Source organism: Rattus norvegicus, chromosome 13, assembly GCF_036323735.1.
Source record: "Rattus norvegicus strain BN/NHsdMcwi chromosome 13, GRCr8, whole genome shotgun sequence".
NCBI classification, from domain to species: Eukaryota; Metazoa; Chordata; class Mammalia; order Rodentia; family Muridae; genus Rattus; species Rattus norvegicus.
Window position 1 is genome coordinate 105811746 of NC_086031.1, and position 23887 is coordinate 105835632.

The 23887-nt window shown below is 45.0% G+C and overlaps 1 protein-coding gene across 5 annotated transcripts in view; it reads left to right on the plus strand.

The window, feature by feature from the left end:
- The first annotated feature begins 13884 nt into the window (after window positions 1-13884).
- Window positions 13885-23887, plus strand: part of Lpgat1 (lysophosphatidylglycerol acyltransferase 1) — a 70737-nt gene continuing 60734 nt past the window's right edge. The window contains exons 1-2 of one of the 5 annotated variants that reach the window (XM_039091091.1): window positions 13885-14019; window positions 15146-15410. In XM_039091091.1, the coding sequence (XP_038947019.1) occupies window positions 15173-15410 (238 nt within the window). In that variant the 5' untranslated portion in view covers window positions 13885-14019; window positions 15146-15172. Of the gene's footprint in view, window positions 14020-14267; window positions 14405-14627; window positions 14761-15079; window positions 15411-23887 lie in introns of those variants that run through there. The other 4 variants (XM_063272597.1, XM_039091090.2, XM_063272598.1 and 1 more) reach the window with 4 other exon arrangements.

The following is a 23887-nucleotide window of genomic DNA, read 5'->3' on the forward strand; positions in this document are numbered from 1 at the left end:
GCTGGGATTCTAGGCATGTGCCACCACCTGGCTTTATACTAAGTATTATTTTACAAAGAAACACTCACACTTTAAATTTTTTTCAGTACATGTTCACTGTGCTTTGCTGGGTTTCATAAGGACAACTTCTAGTATGTATGCCATATTTGTTCCATATTTATACCCCAGACCTGCCCTTTTTCCCTCCTCCTCTTCCCTCCCTCCTTGGACTTTATTGTTAGTCTGCTTGTAATTTATTGGTCAAAACAAAATAAAAGCACTGAAAGTCCTTGAAGGCTTATGAGAGACTTTAAGTTAAATATAACCGGAAAAAAACAAGGCACGAAGAGGGACGAGGCTAGCCTCATACTCGGACATCTGCCTGCCTCTGCCTCCCAAGTGCTGGACCTAAAGGTGTGGGCCACCGTGCCTGGACCACCTTTTGATTTTATAGTATCATGTTTTCCCCTTGTTTGCTTAGCTCATAACACTAACTTTAGTAGGCTTCTAAAGTCACACATTAGTTTCATGGTGTATACGAGAGCACAGCAACTGAGAAGCTGTATGTACTGTTTGTTAGACTGACTCAAGAAGTGGACTGTCTTAGAAAGGACGTTAGAATGAGCACAAACAGCAAAGACAATCCTAAGTAAGCAGTAATCTTAACTGGCTTTAGCACATGAGCTTTTGAATCATGATAGAAAAGCATTAGTTTGAAGCACACTTCTTTTTTTTTTTTTTTTGGTTCTTTTTTTTCGGAGCTGGGGACCCGAACCCAGGGCCTTGCACTTCCTAGGCAAGCGCTCTACCACTGAGCTAAGTCCCCAACCCCTGAAGCACACTTCTTACACCAATAGAACTAAGTTAAGTAACTCAAAAGCTACAGAAGCACTTGCCAGAGGGAGGAGCAGCACTGAGAATGGATCCAGGTTGAAAGACTTTCTTGGCCTCATTTCCAGTGAATCTGCTTGGGTTAGGCGTAGGGTCAGACTATAAAGACTGCTTTCCTTCTGGAAACACTGATTTGAGGTGGTCTAGGTGGCCCTTGCCTGAGGCAACAGACATAACTATTCATTAAACCTCTTAACTCTTAAGCCCAGGTACTAGGCTAGTTTATGATTTGCCCAGGACCTACCACTGTGTTTGCTGATCACGGTAACATAGAGTGCCCTGTGTGGGGAATGCAGACTTCGTTCTCATGCCTCAGTTACTCCATATGGTCTGGGATGTGGTTCTTCCCACCTCTTACCATGTTCAGCCCAATTTTACCTAAATTTCTATCAAGTGCATCTTCTTCTCAATTCCACTATCCCCACTCCAGCATGAGCTACTACAGTGTTTTCTCTCATGGCCAGATGCTCCTGAAAAACATAACTGGTCTGGGTTTTATAAACTGTACCACTGCCTTTATGCCTTCATGCTATTAGTTTTCTTCACAGCTGTAAGGGAGGGGTTGACAGGAACAGGAAGATTAGTGTTATGAGGGGTTGACAGGAACAGGGAAGGGACATCAGATGGGACAGACCTGCAGATGTGGCTGCAAACATACAATTGAAAATTGAGCCTGCCGGTCATTTACTTGAGGCTAGCACTGCTTCCCAGCAAGATGTTCACCACCCAAAGTTCCCCGTCCTACTTAGAAACCGCCTTCCTACTGCCCTTTCGGGCCCCCAGGGCATGAACCTCTCCAGCCTGTTCTTGTTCTCACAACTCTGGTTTATCCTCGTGGAGGAAATGTGCGTTCTATCTGCCTTTACTAACTTAGCATCATCCTCTTCTACCCTCCATGTTAGGTCCCTGGGATAGCCTCTCCGGACATCCTACCCTTTCCCTTCAGGTCATTTACTTCATTCGCCATTGCATAATTACTCATCAGTTGTCTGACATCTAAACTCAGCATCTTGGTTAGCATTTCTATTGCTGTGACAAGACACCATGACCAAAAGCAACTTGGGAAGGAAAGGGTTTATGTCATCTGGTTTATAGTCCGTCATCCAGGGAAATCAGGGTAGGAATTCCTGACAGGAACCTGGAGTGAAGAGTGTTGCTTACTGATTTGCTCAGCCTGCTTTCTTATAGCATCCAGGACTACCAGTCCAGGGGGGACACTACGTGCAGTCAGCTGGGCTTGCCCACAACATTCATCAATAAAGAAGATGCACCACAGGCCAATGTGATAGGGACATTTTCTCAATAGAGTCTCCTCTTCTCAAATGACTCTAAGTTGTGACAAACTGACATAAAATAGCCAGCACACCAGGCCATGAACTCTGCATGACGTTTGTGTGGCACCACTTAGCAACACCTCCATCTCCTACAAGCTCAGCGTAAGAACCATACCTGCTTTTATCATTGTGGATTTAAGTTCTAGACTGGGCCTGGCATCCAAGAGGCTAAACAAACACCTATGCTGGCTCCACCTCAAGTGCCATAAGCCAGAGGGGTTTTGAAGCCTTCCCTGCTGTTAGTCTGCTCACCTTCTGAGCCCTGAGAGTCTGCTGCCATTGCCAGTGTTTCAGATGTGAGCGCCTTCACTGAGCACCACTGGCACGGCCTTCTAAGCTCATCTCTGATCTGTCCCTCTACACAGTCAGAACAGACACTCCTGTTTTACTTGAGAGGAGATAAGGGTTAGCGTGATTAATAAACCACAGGTTACTAAGCCCAGACAAATCAGCTTATCATGGGGGAACGGTTTGTTTTGCTTTGTAGTTCTGAGGATCTCTGCCCATGGTCTTGTTAACTGTGGTAAAAATCATGGCAGAAGCTAAAGGTGGGAAGTGCAATTCATTGAGCTACCAGGATAGGAGACTTTAAAGAAGAAAATGGAGGTTTTGGGATCTACTATCCCCTTCAAGGACACACTCCTAGAACTCAAAGGCCTCCTCCTAGGCTGCACCACTTGCCATCATACTACAGATTAGGTCCTTTATCTCATGGGCCTAATGCCTTCACCCTTTAACACTAAAATACTTTGGTTCCCATGACTAAAAATTAGTTTTTTGATTCTTGCCCTCCCTGCCTATTGATCTCCACTAACGGCTGCCCAGGAGAGACACTTATCAGTCACCCAACATTCTTACCTATCCCTTACCTCTCTCCTTCCCTAACTACACCTACAATGGCCAATCACAGGCCAAAAAAAGGGAAATTGTAGTTGCTTTCTCACAGCCCCTTCTTTCCCTACTTCTACCCCAACATGGAAGTGGTCCCTGCACTAGAGAGCCCTCTGCAGGCCCCTCTGCAGGCCCCTCTGCAGGCCCCTCTGCAGGCCCCTCTGCAGGCCCCTCTGCAGGCCCCTCTGCAGGCCCCTCTGCAGGCTTCTCACTGACTCGAGTCTGTGAGATCATGAGTAGCTTGTCCCTCTGTCTTGCCTTCTTACTGAGCTCACAGTCCCTACTTCACTGACAGGAAGGAAAGGCGTAAGGACAGGCCTAAGGACAGGCGTGTCTCTATTCTTCAGAGCTGCTGCAGAGAGTCACCGCCAATCTTCTGCTTAGGTCTCACAAACAGGGACACTGTCACATGATCCCACCTCCCTGCCAAAGAGGCTGGGAAATTCAGTCTGTGTTTGCTATGAGACCAAAGATTATTTCTACTTAGGATTTATTTTATTTACTTAATCTATTATCTATTGTTATTAATTATCATTATTATATTAATCAATGTAATCAATATATTTATGTCACACAATTTTATATAAAATATACATTTTATTTATAAATTGTATGTTCTGATATTTTACATTAAATAATTTATATCACTATATTTTATATATAAGTATGATTATATATAATATAAATGCATGTATATAAGACAATAGTTAGATACTATAGAAATATAAAATTTACATAAAATATAAAAATTAACTAATATAATTATTAATAATGATGATGGTAATAATTTTGAGACGGTTTCATAGCTCAAGATGCTTTTTCCTCTTACGAGTAAGAAAGGAATAATGGGTGCTGATGAAAATAACCAGCATTTGCTAACCCACACCAAGCCTCTATTCCTGTAACTGGACTTTGCTTCCTTTTGCAGAAACATGACTTTCAAATCTCTCTACATTTCGGCTTCATCCAGATCACATTAACCCTTCCCCACACTGGGGCCTTTTATCACTCTATCTCTCTAAAAGCCAAGCCCATTTTCCCTGTCTTCTTGTCCCTGACCAGGTGACGCCTTCTCCTCCACAGGGACTGACTGCTCCAGTTAGCTTCTTCCCCTTCTTTGAAATCCAGCTGTAGAGCACACCTTTAGTCCATCTGCAATGCCAGATCGCCACGAGGAATGGGGCATTTCACCAATCCTCTCTGTCATCTTTCTTCCCCTAGGAAGGAAGAGTAAAGTCTAGATACTAGCAAACACCTACTAAGTACTTATCGATTAATATGTAAAGCTGGCCCACCTATTCTAGCACTTGTCTAGACCTCTGTCAGAAGACTCTGTCAACATGAAGTTTGCATAGTGGGACTTGTACACTCCCTCTCCTATGAAAATAGATTCATTTAAGGAATATTTATTGAGCTTGTTACAAGCTCCAGGAAAGAGCTCTCCCCACCCAGATCAAGTAGACACAGCTCTTACTTGCCTCCAGGTTGTGAACTAACAACCTTAAGCACACTGGGGTCACATGGGAATCTTATTAAACATGAAGTCCTGGCCCAGGAGATCTGCAATACAGTCTGAAGTTCTAAACAAATCCCCTGTGACTCCATGATGGAAGACGCTCTGGGAATCCCACACCACCCTCCTCCAATCACAGGAAGCCACTACGTCTAAAACCAAAGCTCATGAGCTTGCCCTAGGCCCTGGGAATCAGAACGTCTGGAATGGGGTTCCAGAATCAGGGCTTAAAAAGTCTTCCCAGATATCTACATAAACACAAAGTCTAAGTTCTAAACGAACTGCAGGTGATTCCTATAGTATGGCATGTCTAAGAGCCTGATGTGGGGTAGTCAACTTTTGGAAGAAACTTCTAAGACAGAGAAGTTAAAGCTACCAACTCTTGACGCAAGAACCTAACTAAAATGATTCAACTAGAGTAGTTCTAAGATTTACAACCCTTACCCGGGGCTACAGGCAGGCTCAGTGGTTAAAAGTATCTACTGTTTATTTGGTTCTCATCATCCACACTAGGGGACTCACAACTCCATGTAAGTAATTCCAGCTCCAAGCGTACAGAGAACATGTGTACACACACATGTACATACACACACACACACAGAGTACCTAGTGTGATGGTATATTGCAGTACCCAGGAAGCAGAGGTAGATGAATATGAGTTTGAGGCCAGCCTGGTCTAGTGAGGTAGTTTCTCCAAGGATAAGTAAGTAAGTAAGTAAGTAAGTAAGTAAGTAAGTAAGTAAATCTTTTAAAACCCCATACTTAAACCCATACTTTTAACATCTTTCTTTTACCCAGAGCTTTAATTCTAAGCACTTAAAATTAGAGCTGACCCAGCCCCAGCCCCAGTCTAATTGGTGGTTTCTCAAGGTTGTTGGGCTGCCAATGGCTGACTTAAAATAATTTAGATCTACTTTAGTGGATACTTTGAAGAGAAAATTTGTGTTTGTTTGTTTGTGTGTTTGTTTTGTTTCAAGAGAGAGTTCTGTGTAACCCTGACTATCAGGCTGGCCTTGAACTCACAGAGCTGTCTGCCTCTGCCTCCCAAAGTATTGGGATTAAAGACATACAGGACCATCACCTGGCTAAGGAGAAAGTTTAAGAGAAATAAAGGATTTAAAAGTATGCTTTATAAACTACTACAGAAGTCATTTCAAGGGAAAAATCAGGCAGAGCAAGTCATGGGGAGCAGGCCAGTAGGCTTCTGCACCAGCTATTGCCTCTGTTCCTATCCTGCCTGAGTTCTTGCTCTCACTACTTTTGACGATGAACTATTATATGTAACTGTGAGGGAAGTAAACCCTTTCCTTCCCAAGCTGCTTTTTGGTCATTCATATGAGGTTACTAATCATTGGCCAGGATTGAAACATTTGCAGGGTTTGAAATGCTCAATGTTAAAACCGTAAAAGGCCTGAGTAAGTAGGATGTGTTGGTCACTGTAATGGCTATTCCTGGTTGTCAACTTGACTATATCTGGAATGAACTACAAATCCAGAATTGGAAGGCTCATCTGTGATCCTGATCTTGAGGCTGGGAGATACAAGTTACCTGGATCTTGGCATGGAGATCTTGAGGCATAATGGCTATGAATCCCAGGAGACTAAGGCAAGATCTCTGAGTTCAATGTCAGCTTGGGACAAAACAAGTCCCAGATCCAGGTGCGTTGGTACACACCTTTAATCTGGGCCATATCTTCTGCTGGAGACCTACATAAGGACATTGGAAAAAGGAAGATTCACTCTTTCTCACCTGCTTGCATTTACTTGCCAGCACACCTATTGGAATCTAGCTTTGTGGGACTGAGCAACTTACTATATCCTTGGACTTCCCATTCACAGTTGACCATTGTTGGGGAGTTCAACTACAGACTGTATGTCATCATAATAAATTCTCTTACTATACAGAGACTATCCATAAGTTCTGTGACTCTAGAGAACCCTGACTAATAGAGTTACCTTAAGATCACAGTCCAATTTTGGTACACTCTGTGATGATCTGGTCCCTAATTTCTCCATACCTCAATTCCCCATTCACAAATGGCATTACTGTATAAACTTGGTTTGGCAGTAGAAGCCTTTCATCCAAGTAGTAGAGAGGCTGAGACAGGAGGATCAAGAGTTTCATAGCTGGTAGCATATGCCTTTAATCCTAGTGCTCAGGGGATCAGAGGTGGGTGGAATTCTTTAAGTTCAAGGCCAGCCTGGTCTACATTGTAAGACCTTGTCTCAATATATACACAGATATTTAAAAAATGTTCCAGGTCAGTCTGGGTTACATTGGGAAACCTGTCTTATTCCAATTCCCACCAAATTGGAATTACCCTGTTTTCCTTTCATGAGGAATTCATTTCTATCATTAAATGTCACCAAACCTCAACCCTTGAATATCAGAATAAAGGTGACCCAGAATTGTTTGTTTTTAATTTGTGATAAACTTGGAGACATAGGACACTTGTAGGGTTCCAGAACCTAGGAATTCATCTGTGTTAGGACTTGCTACTGTGAGAGGAAACATGAGATGTGGCATTCTGAGGTCTTCTAGGGGCTGGGGGAAGAGGACTAAGGGAGGCATGAATTAGTTCAAAAGCCAGTTAAGGAACTATGCATAGGAAGAGTTCTGCTTTGGAAATGTCTGTTCAGGGACATTGCCAAGTTGGGATTTCCGTGACTCTGAGCAAACTCAAAACCCAGGAAGTAGACAAGAGCCAGCTTTCCCAGTGGGGTCTCTACCCTCAAGTTGAGTACTGCTGCCATTCAAGGCACCAGAGCAGCTGGAAAGCAGCAAAGGAAAAGGAGGAAAGGAGGTAGGTGCTCTGGAGCCCTCAGAGCAACCTGAAGTGTAAGTGCCCAGGCATTCCCCAGTGACGTCAGCAGAGGAGGCTGAAGTGATCTAGGAGTGTGGAGATGGTGCTGTTGACTTATTAGCCACAGAGCGTGGATTTGACTTGTAGACAAAGGGAAGGGAAAAGTATGAGATTCTAAATGCAAATTAACTAACCACATCTCCTCCCTCTGCCTGACTGTGGCTACTACAATTAGGGACATGGCCAGAGGCCAGCAGGAGACAAGCATGAAAAGGGACAAGGCTGACGAGAAGGCACGTGGATGAAGTCGTCCTTGTACACATAGGACTTGAATTCAGATCTCCAGCACCCACATAAAACGCTGGCTGTGGTGGGACACAAGTGTATCCCAGGACTCACTGGACAGCCAGTCTAATCAAAAAGGTAAACTCCAGGTTTGGTGAGAGATCCTGTCTCAAAAAATAAGGTGAAGAGTGATTAAGAAATATACCTTGGACTGAAGAGATGGCTCGGCAGTTAGGAACACTGACTGTTCTTCCAGAGGTCCTGAGTTCAATTCCCAGCAACCACATGGTGGCTCACAACCATCTATAATGGGATCTGATGCCCTTTTCTGGTGTGTCTGAAAACAGCTACAGTGTACTCACAAACGTAAAATAAATAAATCTTTATAAAAGAAAGAATTGTCCCCAGTACTCAAGGGAACACAGCCAGCTGTAACCCCAGCTCCAGGGGGATCTAAAGCCCTCTTCTGGATTCTTGGGTACCTACAGTCATCTGCACACACCCTCAGACCTCAGACAGACAGACAGACACACTACATTAACATTTTTAAAAGAAAGACAGACACCTTTCTCGCAGCCCTTGTTCCCAGAATGGCGAGTCTGTGACTAATTATTAATTATTAAGTGCCTGGGCCATAAGCTTTGGCTCATTCCCTGATTAGCTCGTAACTTATTTAACCCATCAAACTATTCTATGTCTTCCAAATGGTTGGTTACTTCTCCTTCAGTCCTGACCTGTTCTTCCTTCTCAGCTTCCCCTTTTTTTTCTACTACTATTTCCCAGAATCCTCTTCCTACCAGCATCCCACCTCCTATTTCCTGCCTCAGCTCATTGGCCATCGGCTTTTTATCGATAGGCGATGCTTGTGAAGAGATTTGCTGTGCATTATCTCAGAGCTGGGAGGTGGAGGTGGAGAGCACCTGGGTTTGGTAACCAGCTCAGCCTTCTTGACCAGTCCTTGACCAATCCGAGACCCTTTTCAGAGTATCTGACACCGGATGTTGAGAGAGAGGGGGTGGGGAATGTGTTTCATGTGTTTCTGCCAGCAACTAGCTCCCAGAGAAGCACTGCAGATTGTGGTCAGGAGCACACGCTTGAAGGGAACTGAAAATTCAGTCCGGACTCCTCCACTTGCTAAGAGACCCAAGGTAAACTGCCTAACAGCCCCATTTCTAAAATGCAGGTAACAATAAGCCTTATAAAGTTGTTATGAGGATTAGAAGGAGTGCAGAGTGTGATGACACAGACCTGTAATTGCAAGCACACGTGAACAGAGATTTGAAGATTGTAAGTTCCAGGCCAGACTGGGCTACACCATGAGAAGTTATCTCAGCAAAAATAGCCAAGAAAACAAATACTGAGAGAATGAGGCCAGTGAAGTGGCTCAGTAGATAAGGTGTTTACTGAGCCCGCTAGGGTTTGAGCCCTGAAAACCTCTTAAGGTGGAAAAAAGAACCAACTCCACAAAGTTGTCCTTTGACCTCCATACGTGAATTCTGGCCTAGCCCCCAACCCCCAACATATGTACAATAATAAACAAATGTCTTAAAAGGAACGTACGCAAAGCACTGAGAACATGACTAGCAATCTTTTGAGTGTGCACACTCAGTGCTGGGGTGATTACAATTAACAAATAAATGTAAATTGTTCTTTTGTTTCTTGCCTCAGGCAAATACAATTTTAAACCTGCATTGGTCTTATTCATAGGTATACTATGTGAATTTGTGGGTTCTGGAGGAGAAAGAACTTGCTGAAAATTTTTTTAGAATATCTTACCTACTCCAGCCCCTAAGAAGCCACCAGTAGAAATGAGGTGCAGCTTTGGGCTTGTAGAAAACGTTAACTAACCCTTTAGGAATAGGGAACCTTTTCATAGCCAAAAGCTATGTGTTGTGTGCCCACCTCAGTAGGCAGGACGGATAGGGTGTGCTTAGGAAAATGCAACACTGGGCAGAAGACTCTAGTTTAGGGTGCTATCTATTGGTGGGGTCACTGTCTTATGGATTCTCCAGGGCCCTAGCGATAGTTTTAGCTGGGGCAGAAGCAAAGGGAAACCAGATGGGCAGGAAAGTTGCCCAGAGAAGACAGAGATTGTTTAGGTCATAAGAAGGTTGTTTGGAGACAAGCCTGTTAGATTAGTTACTGAAATGTTTCAGTCCAGACTTGAGGGTCTGGCCCACCTCGTCTGGAGGACTTTAAGATGATAGCCCCACAGGTTTTTATGTGAAATGACTATGGATATCTTTTTGTCCAGTCGGACGCTGGTGCTGACAGCAACTGGAATGCCAGACTCTCTGGGGCTGCTGACTTCTAGGTGGCCCCTGTTCCCTAGCAATCCCAGGCCTCTGCCAAGTCACTGCACAGGCACAAAACTGCTGGTGGGTTCCCCCTAGAGAGGAAATAGTTCATTGGAGCCTCATTGTAGAAACCAGCACAGGCAGGTAAAATGTTTTTATAATTGCCACTAGGAAAAAGAGCGGGCCCAGGGGGAATCTTCTACCCAAGGGGCCCCCCTCTAGTTATAACCTAATTTGTTGTGTGTATGTGGATCATGTGGGTGGAATTTATCCTTCTGAGGTGTTAAGTTAGATTGTTTTCAAATGTGTGGAGACCCCAAGAAATGGAAGCTGCTGCATTTTCCCACCATGTTCTGTGGTTCATATATAAGGTTTTGAGACAGACCTGTCACTGTAAGGTAGGATCTGTTTCCTTTTTTCCCTATTAGGGTTGTACACAAAGGGTCTGCAATTCTGGAATTGAGGTTTGTGTTTTGTTAAAAACAGCTCTAAGGTGCTGGGTCAGGGAACTGGAAGTCAGTTGTCACTGGATTTTCTACAGCCATTCCTGTCTTCCTGTGAGGATCACTCAGGGAATTTATATCTCTATTTGCATGTGGTAGAGTGCAAATAAACCACAGGAAAACCTCAGCAAGTTAGTGTTAAAAAGTGGCAAGGCAAAAAAGTGTTCTGGCAAGAGGTTATTATATGCAAGGTGAAAAGATTAACATGATTAAAAAAGATGCAACATGATTAACTAAAATGAACTTTGAAATTAAGAAATAGGTGTAAAACCATATGAAATGGTTTCCTGAACAAGTTGGACAAAACACCATTTTACATGATTTATAGAGGTTTAATTGTCTTAAACGAACATAATTCTGCTAAGAAAAAGAAAAGAAAAGCCCTTTCCACACACTCTTGGCATATGTATACCTGTAGCCTGGTGTGCTGCATAATTAGCTGAACTTCAAGAAAAGCTACACAGGCAGCTTCCCTGTAAGAGAAGGCTAGGGGTATAGCTAGATCTGTCAAGTGCCTACTTAGCAGCATTCAGCCCCGGGTCCCCCCCAAATAACAACAAACAAACAAACAGATCCTCCTGGGTTGAAGCTACTTAACATAATGAGATGACTGAGGGAATCGGGGTTCCTGGTGCTTTGCCTGAAGAGCTAGTAAACTGACAATGTCTGCAGTATAGAGACTGGAATGCTATGGCTGAACAGCACCCCCAAAATTCATATACTGAAACTCGGTTTCTGCTTTCTCAGAATTCGAATAGACCTGGGGCCTTAAAAGAGACAACAGTTTTGAAACATGGCCATTAGTGTGGGCCCCGATGCAATCAGACTGGCTACCTTATAAGAAGTGTGACTGGGTGTGGTGGCACATGCCTCTAATCGCAGCATTTGGAAGGAGGATACTGCTGTAGAGTCCTGTCTGGACCAGATAAAGAGCCGAAGGCTGGCCTGCTGGGCTTCCCATGGAGACCTGACTCTCAGACTGAAACAGCAGCAGGAGAGATTTGGATAAAGCTGGAGGCAAATACTTACAGAGAGACTGCATGGGAGACAGGGTAAACCAAGAAGAAGGCCAGAAGAAACCAAACCTGTCCACACATCCTTGGCTTTAGCCTCTAGAACTCAATGAAAACTAGTGACCGGTAACTACTGTTACCAATCTAGCATTCTGTGGCCACCGTTGTGGGCTAAGGCAGACAGAATAGATGAGATCCAACAATAACTTGCAATTGAAAGGTTGTACCTCTGAGATTCAGGTTTCTTAAAGTCTATAAACTATCAACCTCAGAATCTCCTATTTACAATTTTTGTTTGTTTCTTTGGTTGGCTGGTTAAATTTTTGAGAGAAGGTCTCTCTCTCCCCATAGCCTCAGCTGTCTTGAAACTCACTACATAGACCAGGCTTGCCTCAGACTCACAAAGATCCACCGGCTCTGAGTACTAGGATTAAAGGTGTGCTCCACCTCACCCAGCATTCCTTTAAGACTCTGAAAAGTGCAGGCCCCCGAGATCCAGTGTTATGCTATCCTGTTATGTATCTGGGTTCTTACTGTGGTAAAATGTCACAAATGATGCTTTTGAAACCCGAATCTTGAGCTTCACTGCTTGGCTAGCAGGGGCTAATTCTCTTAAGTCAGTGCACTGACTGTTGAGGCAGATGGTCTACTATCTAGGAAGCAGACGTCCATCTCCGTGTTTGTTATGAGAATACAATGACGCAACTGAATGGTCATCTTCAGTACATGTTATTACACTTCTCTCCGGAGGTTTAGTGGAAGGTCCAATATCTTGGTGCCTAGACTGACAAAGGAAGAGCAGGAAATGAATGAGTGTATCTAGCTTTTCTACTGCCACTCATGAGTCCCTATGGATAGCCCTGACATGCCCAGTGGCCTTTAATTCTTTTTAGTTGTGCTTTGTCACACGCTGGCCTGGACCTTGAACACACAGGTGAGCTACATCCCTAGCATGCCCTGTACAGTAAAATATGTTTGTGAACAGGTAAAGAGTAATAATAGCTGTAAAGGCTAAACATACATGGAAGGGTACATATATTTCATAGTTTTTGGGTTTTGTTTTTGTTTTTGTTTTTTGTTTTTTTGTCATTCCTGGATCAAAGTGGGAGGGAAAAGGGGGATTATAAAAGCATGAATTTTTTTTAATTGATTTTTTTTTGACTAGGTCTGACAGCCTTGGCTGGTCCAGGACTCCTGGTACTCCTGCCTTAGACTCTCTGGTGCTGGGATTATCGATGCGTACCACCACACTGGGCTTTGACATTTTCACAGTACAGACACAATAAGTGATACTCCATCACCCCTTAGAGACGTGTGAAAACTGCCATCCTACTGGGCATTGTGGTTCAAACCTACAATCCCAACACTGGGGAAAATGAGGCAGGAAGATTTCTAAGTGTTGGAGGCCAGCCTGAGCTGTTATAAATTACAGATCAGCCCTGACTATACAGAGAGTAAGGCCTGGTCTTAAAGAATAAGAAAACAAACTGCTGCTCTATTCACAGGGCTTTACTTATTCATAGACAGGGTCTCACTCTGTAACTCGTATAGGAACTCATTCTGTATCCCAGGCTAGCCTCCAGCTCACATCAACCCTCCTGCCTCAGCTTCTCAAGTGCTGCCATTACCGGCAATGAGCTACCACGCCCAACAAGAGATACTGTGTCTATTAGGACTCTTGGTTTTGTCCAGCCTTTGAACCCAAATTCAGCTAATGTCCTAGTAGTGACCAGGGCTGGCTATGAGTCCTATTATGGATGTGGCTAATTGTTTTTTATTCTTCCATATACTCAGTTCTATTTCTGTGCAGACCACTGGATTCTCACTGGATCCGCCCCAACCCCGTGTGTGTGTGTGTGTGTGTGTGTGTGTGTGTGTGTGTGTGTGTGTGTGTAGCGGGATTGAAGATGTTGTCATTCAAGTTCCAGGTGCTTTCCAGAAACAAGGATTCTGGCACTTAAAAACAACTGATTTAAAAACGCTAGACCGTAATACCTTGGGGAGGTTCAGAAGAAAAGCCCTGAGCGCAAGCGGGTTTCTTTAGGAATGAAAAGGAGAAAGCGTGCCAGCCTGGGCAGCCAAGGAGCCTCAACAATGCAGCACGGCGGCCCTTGTGGCTGAGAGGGGTCCAGGAGGGTCCAAAAGGTCCCCGCGCGCTGGGAGGGCCGGCCTTCCTTCCAGACCTTTCCGAGCAGCCTTCTGCCTCGACTCGGGGCTCGGTGAGGTCGGGGGCCTAGGCCGGGCGGCCCGGGGCGCCCTCAACCGCGCACTAGGGGGTCCGCGGGGCGGGCGGCGCCGCGCCTTCGTTAGAGGGCGCTCAGGGGCGCTGCCGCTTCCTCCCGCCAACCCTCCCCGCCGGCCGGGGCGCACGCAGCCGCCGGGCCCTGGGGAGCGAGTCTCCACGCCGCCCGGGACCTGGAGCCCGGAGGGCCGCGCCGCCGCCGCCTCCTTCCGCCGGCCATGCATTCTTCCGGCTCCCGCAGCCCGGGCCGGGCCCCGGCCTGCCCGAGGTAACCTGGGGCGCGGCGGGCCGGGCCCGGGAGGCGCTGGGGGCGGGGAAGGGTGCCGTTGGTCGCGTGGCCTGTGGAGGAGGCGGCGGCGGCCCGAGGGCCGAGGGCGCGGTAGGCCCGGGGAGGAGGCGGAGGCGGGGGCGCGGGGCATCGCCCGCCTCCCCCGGACCCGCCCCGGTGACAGGTCCGGCCTCTGAGTCCCCGCCGCGCCTCTGTCCACAGGCAACCGCGAGGGGACTAGGGCGCCCGCGCGCCCGCTCGCGCCGCGCCTCGGGCCGCCTGGGCCGCCGCAGCCGCGTCCATGACCGCGACCCCCGGGCCAGGGACTCCCGCCGCCGCCGCCGGCCCTCGGCCCTGTCGCCGCTCGCCGCTTGCGCCCACTGAGGTGAGCCCGCTGAGGAGACCTGGCTGAGGATACCTGGCTGAGGGGAGCCCTCCGTGGAGAGTCCGCGGAGGGGGAGCCGGCTGAGGGGACACGGCTGAGGAGAGCCTGCCGCGGCGACCCGAGGCCGCCCCGCTCCTCACCTGAGGAAACCGCTGCCCGAGCCTTCTCGGCCGGGCGTCGGGGGCTCCGCATCCCTCGCCCCTCCGCTTCACCTTCTGGTCCCGCTCCCCCTCCCCCTCTCCGCCGGCTTCCTCTCACCTTCGTCCTCCTTCCTGGGCCCCTCTCCTTTCCTTCCCCCTCAGAAGCGAAGCGAAGCAAGCACCCCGCTGTTGCGGACGAGCCCTTGGGGAGCCCCGGTAAAGGCATGGCCGGGCGTTCAGGACCCGCGTGGCGGGACCTCCGGCCGGCGGGTCCGGGGCAGCGTGCGGAGTCGGAGGGTCTGGCGGAAGCTTGGCGGCCGCGGTGGGTCGCGGTGCGGGGCCGCCACCGGCTAGCGGGACGGTCTAGCGTTGGCTAAATATATTCCGCCGTGGCCCGTGCCCCGCGGAACGGCTCTCTTGACCTTGTGCGGCTCCTCCCTCCTCTCTGTCCCCCTCTGGAATTTGCCCTGGAGATCGCAGGGCGAACGCTGCACCGGGAGAGCTTAGACCCTTGCGTTTTCTTGTATTTCTGTGCTGGAGATTTCTGTGCTGCTGACTGCACCCATTTTCCTTTTGAAATGATTTTTCCTTTCATCCCCAGAAAGACAGGACCGACGCCAATGTGAGAATGGCTGTGACCGTGGAAGAAGCTCCGTGGCTGGGCTGGATAGTCGCGAAAGCCCTGATGAGGTTTGCCTTCATGGTCGCCAACAACCTGGTTGCTATTCCATCCTACATCTGCTATATAATTATACTGCAGCCACTCCGAGTGCTGGACAGTAAGCGCTTCTGGTATATCGAAGGACTCATGTACAAATGGCTTTTAGGAATGGTGGCTTCCTGGGGATGGTATGCTGGATACACAGGTAAGAGCATTAGCACACGAACCAATTTGCAATGCTACGCATAAGTCAGGAGCCATGATTGGATCTGTATTATGCTTTTGGTTGAGAATGCCTTGGCCATTAGGAAAGAAATAGTCTTGTTGGATTTCTCATCGAAACCTCAGCCAGGAAGTCTAATGTTTTATAGTTATTATAGAAGTATAATTTTATAATTGAATATTGTTGATAGATTCCTTAAATAGTGTATTTTTAATGTGACTTATTAAAGTTGGTCCTTAAAAGGTATCCTAGAGGAATAGGAATGTGTTATATAGGACTTGAGGGCTTACAGAGTGGAGATGTGAGATACCTAGTCCAGTCTGTAAGCATTGGACATTGAGAAAAGCCAGGGAGCCATATTTCTGCTCAGACAGTTTAATAAGTTTCTTCTATGTAATGTAACGCTGCACTGTATAATGTTTTAAGCTAGGCTTTCTCCATTTCTGTTAAGTAAGTTTCTTTTGTTTTCTAGGATTTATATTTTATCTCATAAGTCTATTACTAAAAATTTCAGAATATGTTATGTTAACTTTCCCTGAGTATCTTTCAGTGGATTTCTCTTTTTGCTTTTAAACTTCATTTTGGGGAGGAGGATGCCATGTCGAGGTGGACTTTAATAACACTCAGTGAGGCGTGGTGTGTGTTTTCTACACATAAACTTCACATATTTTGAGAACTTCCATCTCTGCCCAAATGCTGCATCCTCTGTTTTCTTTCACTGACTATTCCTTCTTTAGGATTACAATAATGCAGAGAGGGTGAGGCTCTAACTTGTGAGATGCGGAAACTTTTATTGTGGAAACAGAACTGGTGGGCAGATTCCTCAGCAACTGTGTGGCAGTTCATAGCTGAAAAGTGGAGGGCATTTTTTAAGGATCAGACAGCAAAAACGGTTCTCCATTTTTAGAGTCTGTCTCCCTCTTGCCTGCACTGCCTGCATCTGCAGATTTTATCCATACACCAGAAAAAGAATGAGAGCACAGGGTGGCAGCCTCCTGCTGAGTGACAGGATGTCCTCTGTGGCCTCCATGAAGGGTTTCCTTCCCTCAGTGCTGTCTGGTACTCTGTTATCCCCTGGCATGGTACCTGCATTCCTTCTTGGTAGGGAGCTGCAGAGATGCAGATGGCTTTGGAGACTGGGTAAGCCCCTTGTCCCTTTCAGTGCCTGGTAGCAATAGTGATGGGAGAGAGAAAATGACACTCCTACCCTCATGCTGAATTGCCTTGCTTGCTCGATGTCATTGGCTTTCCCAGGTGTTCTGTGTAGTAGCTGGTAGCTATCGTGTGCACAGTATACTTACGTTTGCTTGTTTAAAGTGATCTTATAAGACTTTCAAAAGCAGCTTGTATTTTTTTCTACTTGAAAACAATGAAGCAACTGGACCTAATGTACTTATCTGTGATACATGCTCATGTGTGCTGCCGGCCTGATGAAGTTTGCTAGTCGTTGACCTTGCGATCGATCGTGAGAGAGGAGTGCTGCTGCCTGAAGGCTGTCACCTGTGGCTGGGGCTCCCTGCACTTGTCCTTTTGTAGCTTTCTTGTCTTTTGGGGGGTGTTACTTGTTTTGTTTTTCTTGAGACAAGATTTTGTTCCTATATCCTAGACCGTCCCCAAACATGTCACCCATACTGGCATTAAATTCAGACCAGAGCATTTCTCCTGCTGCAGTTGCCAAAGTGCTGGGAATCCAGCTTGCCTCCAGTGTGTTTTTAAGCAAAGCTTCTTGGGCGTCTTCTTCCTTACTAACTACCTATCTCTGAGGGTTCTCTTACCTCCAGCCCAGTGGCTGTGGTGTCACCTCTATGCTTTAGTCTCCTCCAGACATTTGCTCTTCTTCAGGCTACTGCATGTTGACAGTTTGACCAGTTTTTCATCAAATTTTAGTTTCTTTGGAGAGCAGAACAGAACAGTTAAGAAGTCAAACAGAGCAGGAATTAAGTTTGTTGGAAGCCTGAGCAGGTTTAAAGAGAACACCTCCATAGGCGTTAATGAGCTCCTTTCTCAGCATTACGCATCTCGCTTCTTCTCTCTCAATCAAGAGGACAGTAGGTATTTTGTTTGTCTTTCACAGATGAAAACTTGGACAATGTCAAAGGAATTGTCAGGTCTGCTCAGGAGCTGGGTGTTCACGTTTGCCTCACATCCACAGATACCTGGCTGCAAACCTAACCAACATGGCCTGGTGTTAGTGCCGGAAGACTTCCTGAAGTGCTGTGAAGAGGCAGACATAGAGCCAAGCCTGCAAACACACGTGGTTCTTGCTCCATAAACCCATGACTCTTGGTTTGTTTGGACCCTTTTGTTAGTACGCCTGCTCACCACCTCCTGTTTGCTTTCTTGACTCTCTGTTATGACCATACTAGCAAGTCTAGTATGTTCATGTTTTAGAATAAAAATTGCCAAATTTTTATTGAAAACCTACTTAAAAGGAAGTTTTAAATATCATAAAACTGAAAACAGGTTTTGAATGAGAGATTTCACACTGGTATTGTAGTATAAGACAAGGTTGCTTATCCTCTGAGGACTTACGCTGATGATCTAACCTGCCCTGCCCTAGATGGTAGCAACTAGCTGGATACGAATTCATTAAAATAACGTGAAACTGAAATTCAGTTTGCTTACCTATAGCACTTTATACCTATAGCACTTTAGCTGTTAGTCCTGGGTGGCTTGGGCTGACCTGGGGGTTCTTTTTTTCGGAGCTGGGGACCGAACCCAGGGCCTTGGGCTTCCTAGGCAAGCGCTCTACCGCTGAACTAAATCCCCAGCCCCGCCTTTCCTTTTTCTTAGGAAAGACGTACTTTGTTTCTTAGCTGTTTCTTATCAGAAAACCTTTTTTTTTTTTAATTTAACAGATTTCTGGGCTAGGGATATAGCTTAGTGGTAGAATACTTGCCGTATATGTAAACAAACAGGTTCCTTTGGGATGTGCCGGAAGATTTATTAAGTTTCTGTAAAGAGGCAAACAAAACGAGGCCTTCAGATGCACCTGCCATTCCTGGGTGAGGAATAGTGAGGCCCGCAAGCCCCAGACCCTTTTTTGTTGTTGTCGATTGTTCTTTGAACGAGGGTCTCATTATGCTAGTGTGTGGCCCTCGAACTTGTGGAGCTTCCACTTACAATGAATATCTTTAAACTGTTTAATGCACTCAGACTTTAATAAAATGTGTTTGAATAACAATCACTTTACCAAAGTAAGAGGATGAGAGCTAGACTGGCCTTGAACTCATAGTGATGCACCAGCATCAACCTCTGACATTCTAGAATACAAGCATGAGCCACCGAGCCGGCTTCCCAGAATTTTGTATTTAGTTTGTCTTGTCAGAGTTGTAGAACTAACTACATGTAGACACAGAGGCTAGAAAGAAGATTTTTCTGGTCCTTCTCCCTGTTTCTGACTTTGTCTTGTCAGATGAGCACATTTCCTGAAAGGACTCTGAAGACAGTGGGGCTCACACCGCTCACTTGGTACAGGGCAAGGTGAGCATTGCTATCCCTGGCTCTTCAGTGGCCACAGTGCACAGACATTGCATACCGGGGACAAGTCATACTGCTTTGCCCTGATACTTTGAAGGCAGTCTGAAAAAGATACTAGTTTAGCCGGGGATCTACTTCTGCATGGATTACTTGGGTCTGAGGTAAATTAGCCTGTCTCCCCTCCAATTTAAGTGAAGACTGGCAAATTTCAGAGAGAGATTATATTTAAAACAAAATGTTTAAAGTATTTTGTTTTGACTTTCATTCACTTATTTTGATAAAGTCATTATTACCCAAACACATTTAATTAAAGTCTCAGTACATTAAGCAGTTAAAGATATTCACTGTGAGTGGAAGCTCCAGCACTTCTACAGAGGACTGAACATCTTTAGGCCAGAGTCTGGCTAGCAGGGTTAGGGGCTTCCTGCCAAGTCGGCTTTGCTTTGCAAATGCTGCTTTCCTTGGGCTACCTTCCTGGCTTTGAGGGAAGCTGATGCAGCTTAGCTTTAGTGTCCTCCTGGTCAGGCTCTGTTGGCTAGATCTATGTTCATCTTTGTGGATCATCCAAGTATTTGTGTATCATATAAGCAGTGTGCATCAGTGCTGAGCTGAGCTACAGAATGTGCTGGGGTTTGTTGCTGTTACTTTTACTGAGTGCAGCGGCATCTGAGAAGCATTATCCTGGGGAGGGGTGCACTGAAGCTTGTCCTCCAGTCAGTGATAGTGACCCACTCACTGGTGGGTGAGGTGCTTGCCTCTGTCTTACCCGCAGTCTCCCTATGATCCCAGAGCCTGACCCACTGTCTGATGTTCATAATTGGTAAGTGTGTATATGTTCGGTTGAGGTAGAGTCTCATGTTTCAGGCTAGCCTAATTTACTGTGTAGATGAGGATGCCTCTTCCTTTCAACTACTGGGACTATAGTTTTATGTTGCTCCATAGGGGCTGAAGTGGGTTTGTTTTTCTCAGGAGATAGAAGCTAGGACCACATACATACTGTTTGAAGTCCTCAGTCCTTGAGTTACACCACTCAGTCCAGCAGCCTCTTTCTTGAGTAACCTCTTTCCTTTTTTTTAAAAAAAAGGAAGAAAAAAAGAAACTCTTTAACTGAATGCCTTCCTGATATCAAGGTGGCTACAGGCTATAAACTATGAACCCTGAACCAGATCATATGAAGTAAGCATTTGCTCATTTAATATGCTTGTTTGTCTTTAAACAGTGTTTTGCAATGTAGTTTTGGCTGGCCAGGAACTCACTATGTAGATGTGTTTCCCAAGTGTTTGGAAATAAAGGTGTGCGCCACCATGCCCAGCCCTCATCTAAGGGGTAGGAGCAGGTGCCCTGAAGCATTGAGATGACACACAAGAAATAATTGACTTTAGGAACTCTTGCAGTGCTGGCAGGGAGAGAGCGCCAGAGAGGGGTGTGCACTGAGTGATGCCAAGTGCCAAGGAGATGTGCTCCTGCCCGGTGAGGGCCAGTACACACCATGCTAGGGAGGGAGGGAGAAGCTCCATCCCTCTCTCTCTCTCTCTCTCTCTCTCTCTCTCTCTCTCTCTCTCTCTCTCTCTCTCTCTCGGGGGGACTTCCCACTGCCCTACAGGAAAATGCTTCTCTGTCGTATCTTTCCCCTAATTCTATCGTTAGCACTTAGAGTAGATTAAAAAAACTTGAATAACTTGTCAGTTTGAAGTTTGTATCTTTGTGGCAACAATATTAGCCAACACTTACTGAAACAAAGGCTCAGTGGCTCTGAGCACTTCCGGTAATGAGTCTGCTGTTTTCATCACTTCCCTATTTGCTCATGTCATCCTTGGAGCAGCTGTCTGTCTGTCTGTTAGGATTCCCTCTCCTTCTGTTGTTGATGTGGAAATAGAAACAGGGTTTACAGTTACTTCCCTGCAGCATTAACTGAATTGATGTTTGCCGTGGCTTATTTTTGCATTCAAAGAGCCAATATTGATCTCTAGATCATGTTCCTAGAGTGTTTCTTAGTTTTACCTTCCTCTTCGTTCAGAGGTGTGAGCTCTCTGAAGTAATTCTATTATCTGAAAGCAATATCAGAACTGGATCTCTATGAGAAGCTAAAATATTGCTGTTTAATTTATAATGTATTGGAAATTTATAAAATCACACTTCCTCTATGTTTTGTATTTTCATATATATTTAGAATTTAGGTCTTTAACTATGGTGCCTGATTTGTTTGGTTTTTTTCCCAGATATTTAGGAAGTTTTGTATTTTTTGTCTCATTTCTTTATATCATATTCTTAGTTCTCTTTTTAATAACCCTGATGAAGAAAAATGAAATTTTTTTAAATCCTTTTTTCCCATTTCCCATCTTCATCACTTGATTTTAGTCATTTTTGTGATTTTTTTTTTTTTAAATGAGACAGAGAGATTCACCTGCCTCTAGAGGCCTTGTGAGTGCTGGGATTAAGCCATGCCCCACGATGGCTGGCTGTCTACTCACTTTTATGCACAGTTATAGACCAGTTTCTATTATGTGTGTTCATATTTACGACTTCGATGTGTGAGCTTTAAGGCTTATCCACTGTCTCTCAGCTGTTACGTTTAGATATCCCTCTTGGATTTTTCTCCTCACAATTCATTATTTGCTTTTTGATAATGTTATAGCCTGCAGTTTGTTCTATTTTTATTCTGTTTTTGTTTTAACTCTTTACTTAAATTTATGTGATGCTCACCTAGATATCTGGCAGGAGTTTTCTTAAAGCATTTCCAGAACTTTATGTTGCTTCACTGTAAAGGACAGCTCACCAGGTTATAAAATACCTGGCTCACACCGTGGTGTAGTAGCTTACAGTACTGTATAAATGCCTTCTGCCATTTAAAAGTGCTGCAGAGACATTAGACACTAACTTGAAATTTTCTTGTTGTTAGTGATTGATCTTTTTGGTTTATTTGCCCAATGGATCCTCACTCTATTTTAATACATAATAACTTTACTAGGATATATTGCTGTAGTAGTTGAACTCTGTTTTTTCCTGTGTGATCTTTATAGATTTAAATGTTGTTGTTGTTGTTGTTGTTGTTGTTGTTGTTGAAATAGTCTCAGAGGCATAATGTTATTGTGCAGTGTGTATAGATTAACCTTGTGTAATTCAAATGCTGATTTCTCTGTCCCCCCCCACACACACACACATCTTGTTGCAATCCAGATGTGGCATTGTAATGCTTATTCTAAGAATCTTCCCTCATTGTTGTGTCAATACTGCTCCCCATTTATTCTCTGATTTGTCAATAAAAGCTGATCAGCCAATGGCTGAACAGAGGAAAGAATAAGGCTGGACTTCTGGTCCCAGCCTGGGGAGTGGTGGGAGGGAGGGGAGAAAGAGAGGAACACACCTGGGGCAGAGAGAGCCAGACCAATTCTAAAATGCAGGTATCTCAGGGATTTTGGCTGGGAGGTAGCCAGATTAGCTCAGAGGATTAGAATAGATTAATAACTGCTCAGATATTATACTGTAAACCTTGATCAAATAAATCTTATAGTCTCTGGCTCATTTATTTGTGGGCTAGCTGGATTAAAGGAAAAGCAGTCACTTCATAAAATTGCTCTAATATGTATGGTCTCACTGTGTAGACCAGACTAGCCTTGAGATCTGCCTTCCTCTGCCTCCCAAGTGCTGGGATTAAAGGCATGCACCACCGTGCCCAGCTGGATTCAAATATTTTATTTCAAATTTATATCTTTAAATGTTTATTACAGCTCATTGTTTTGGGTTTCTGCAAGCTTTCTTTGTATGTCTTCTATATCAATTTTTTTATTATCTTTAAATTTTTAATTATATTTGTGTGAGCATACATGTGTGTATACCATAGTGAATATGTGGAATTCAGAAAACAGTCTGAAGGAATTGGTCCTCTCCCTTTACCATATGGGTCCTGGGGATTGAGCTCAGGTAGCAAGGATTGAGTCTTAGTAGCAAGTGCCTTACCCATTATGCTGTCTCTCAGTCCTTTTGCTCTAATTCTTTTGTTGTTTTCATGTGAGACAGAGTCACCTGTAACCCAGGCTGGCTTTGAACTCTGTGGAGCTGAGAATAACCTTGAACTCCTGAACCTCTCAGGTGCTGAGATACAGGTGTGTCTCAATCACAGTTGGCTTTGCCCTTTGGTTTTGATACATGTTCATTCAATTATTTCTATCTTTAATGTCTGGTTGTGGTTGTGTTTTTGTTTGTTCATTTGTTTGCAATACCTTTTCTTTGTGCTCCTTTTTATTTCTTCTTCTATGTTTGAAAGGTTTTCCATGTCTACCTTGAATTCTGCCAGCCCACACGTCCCTCATTCTTATAATCTGGACACTCTCCTTTGAGTCCTTGGGTTTGGTTTTGTTAGTTTTTTGTAGTCTTTTCATAGGGGTAGTAGTTTCATTGATTCTTGCAAATTCGTGGAAGGATATTTAGTTACAAATTTTGCTCTCTCCATCATAATTCTCCTGATGACTGTTCCTGGGCACTTAGTCCTATGCCAGTCCTTTTTGTTCCTTATAATGTAATTGCTTGGATTTTCTGCAGTTGCTATTGCTGAAGGTTTGGATGAGGCCACGAAGAGCTGTAGTTTCTTCCTCATACAGCACCTGGATGTGCTTGTCTATCTTGTCGTAAGGCTTGTTCCTTCCTAAGCATTGCCAATACATACGATTTTTCTTTATTTTATGTTCACTGGAGTTTGTCTGCATGTACTGCCTGTGGGAGGGTGTCAGAAACCCTAGAAGTAGAGCTACAGGCAGGTGTGAGCTGCCATGGGGATGCTGGGAATTGAACTCAGGTCCTCTGAAAGAGCAACTAGTGCCCTTAGCTGCTGAACCATCTCTCCAGCTCAGTTTCACCCCTTGCCATGTGGTATGACACAATCTCAACTTCATCCCAACATGGGTATTATCAACCTTGTTTCTTTTTGGCCTTGCTCTCAGGTATTTTGTAAGTTTTATTTTATTTTTTCTAGGTTTACTAGA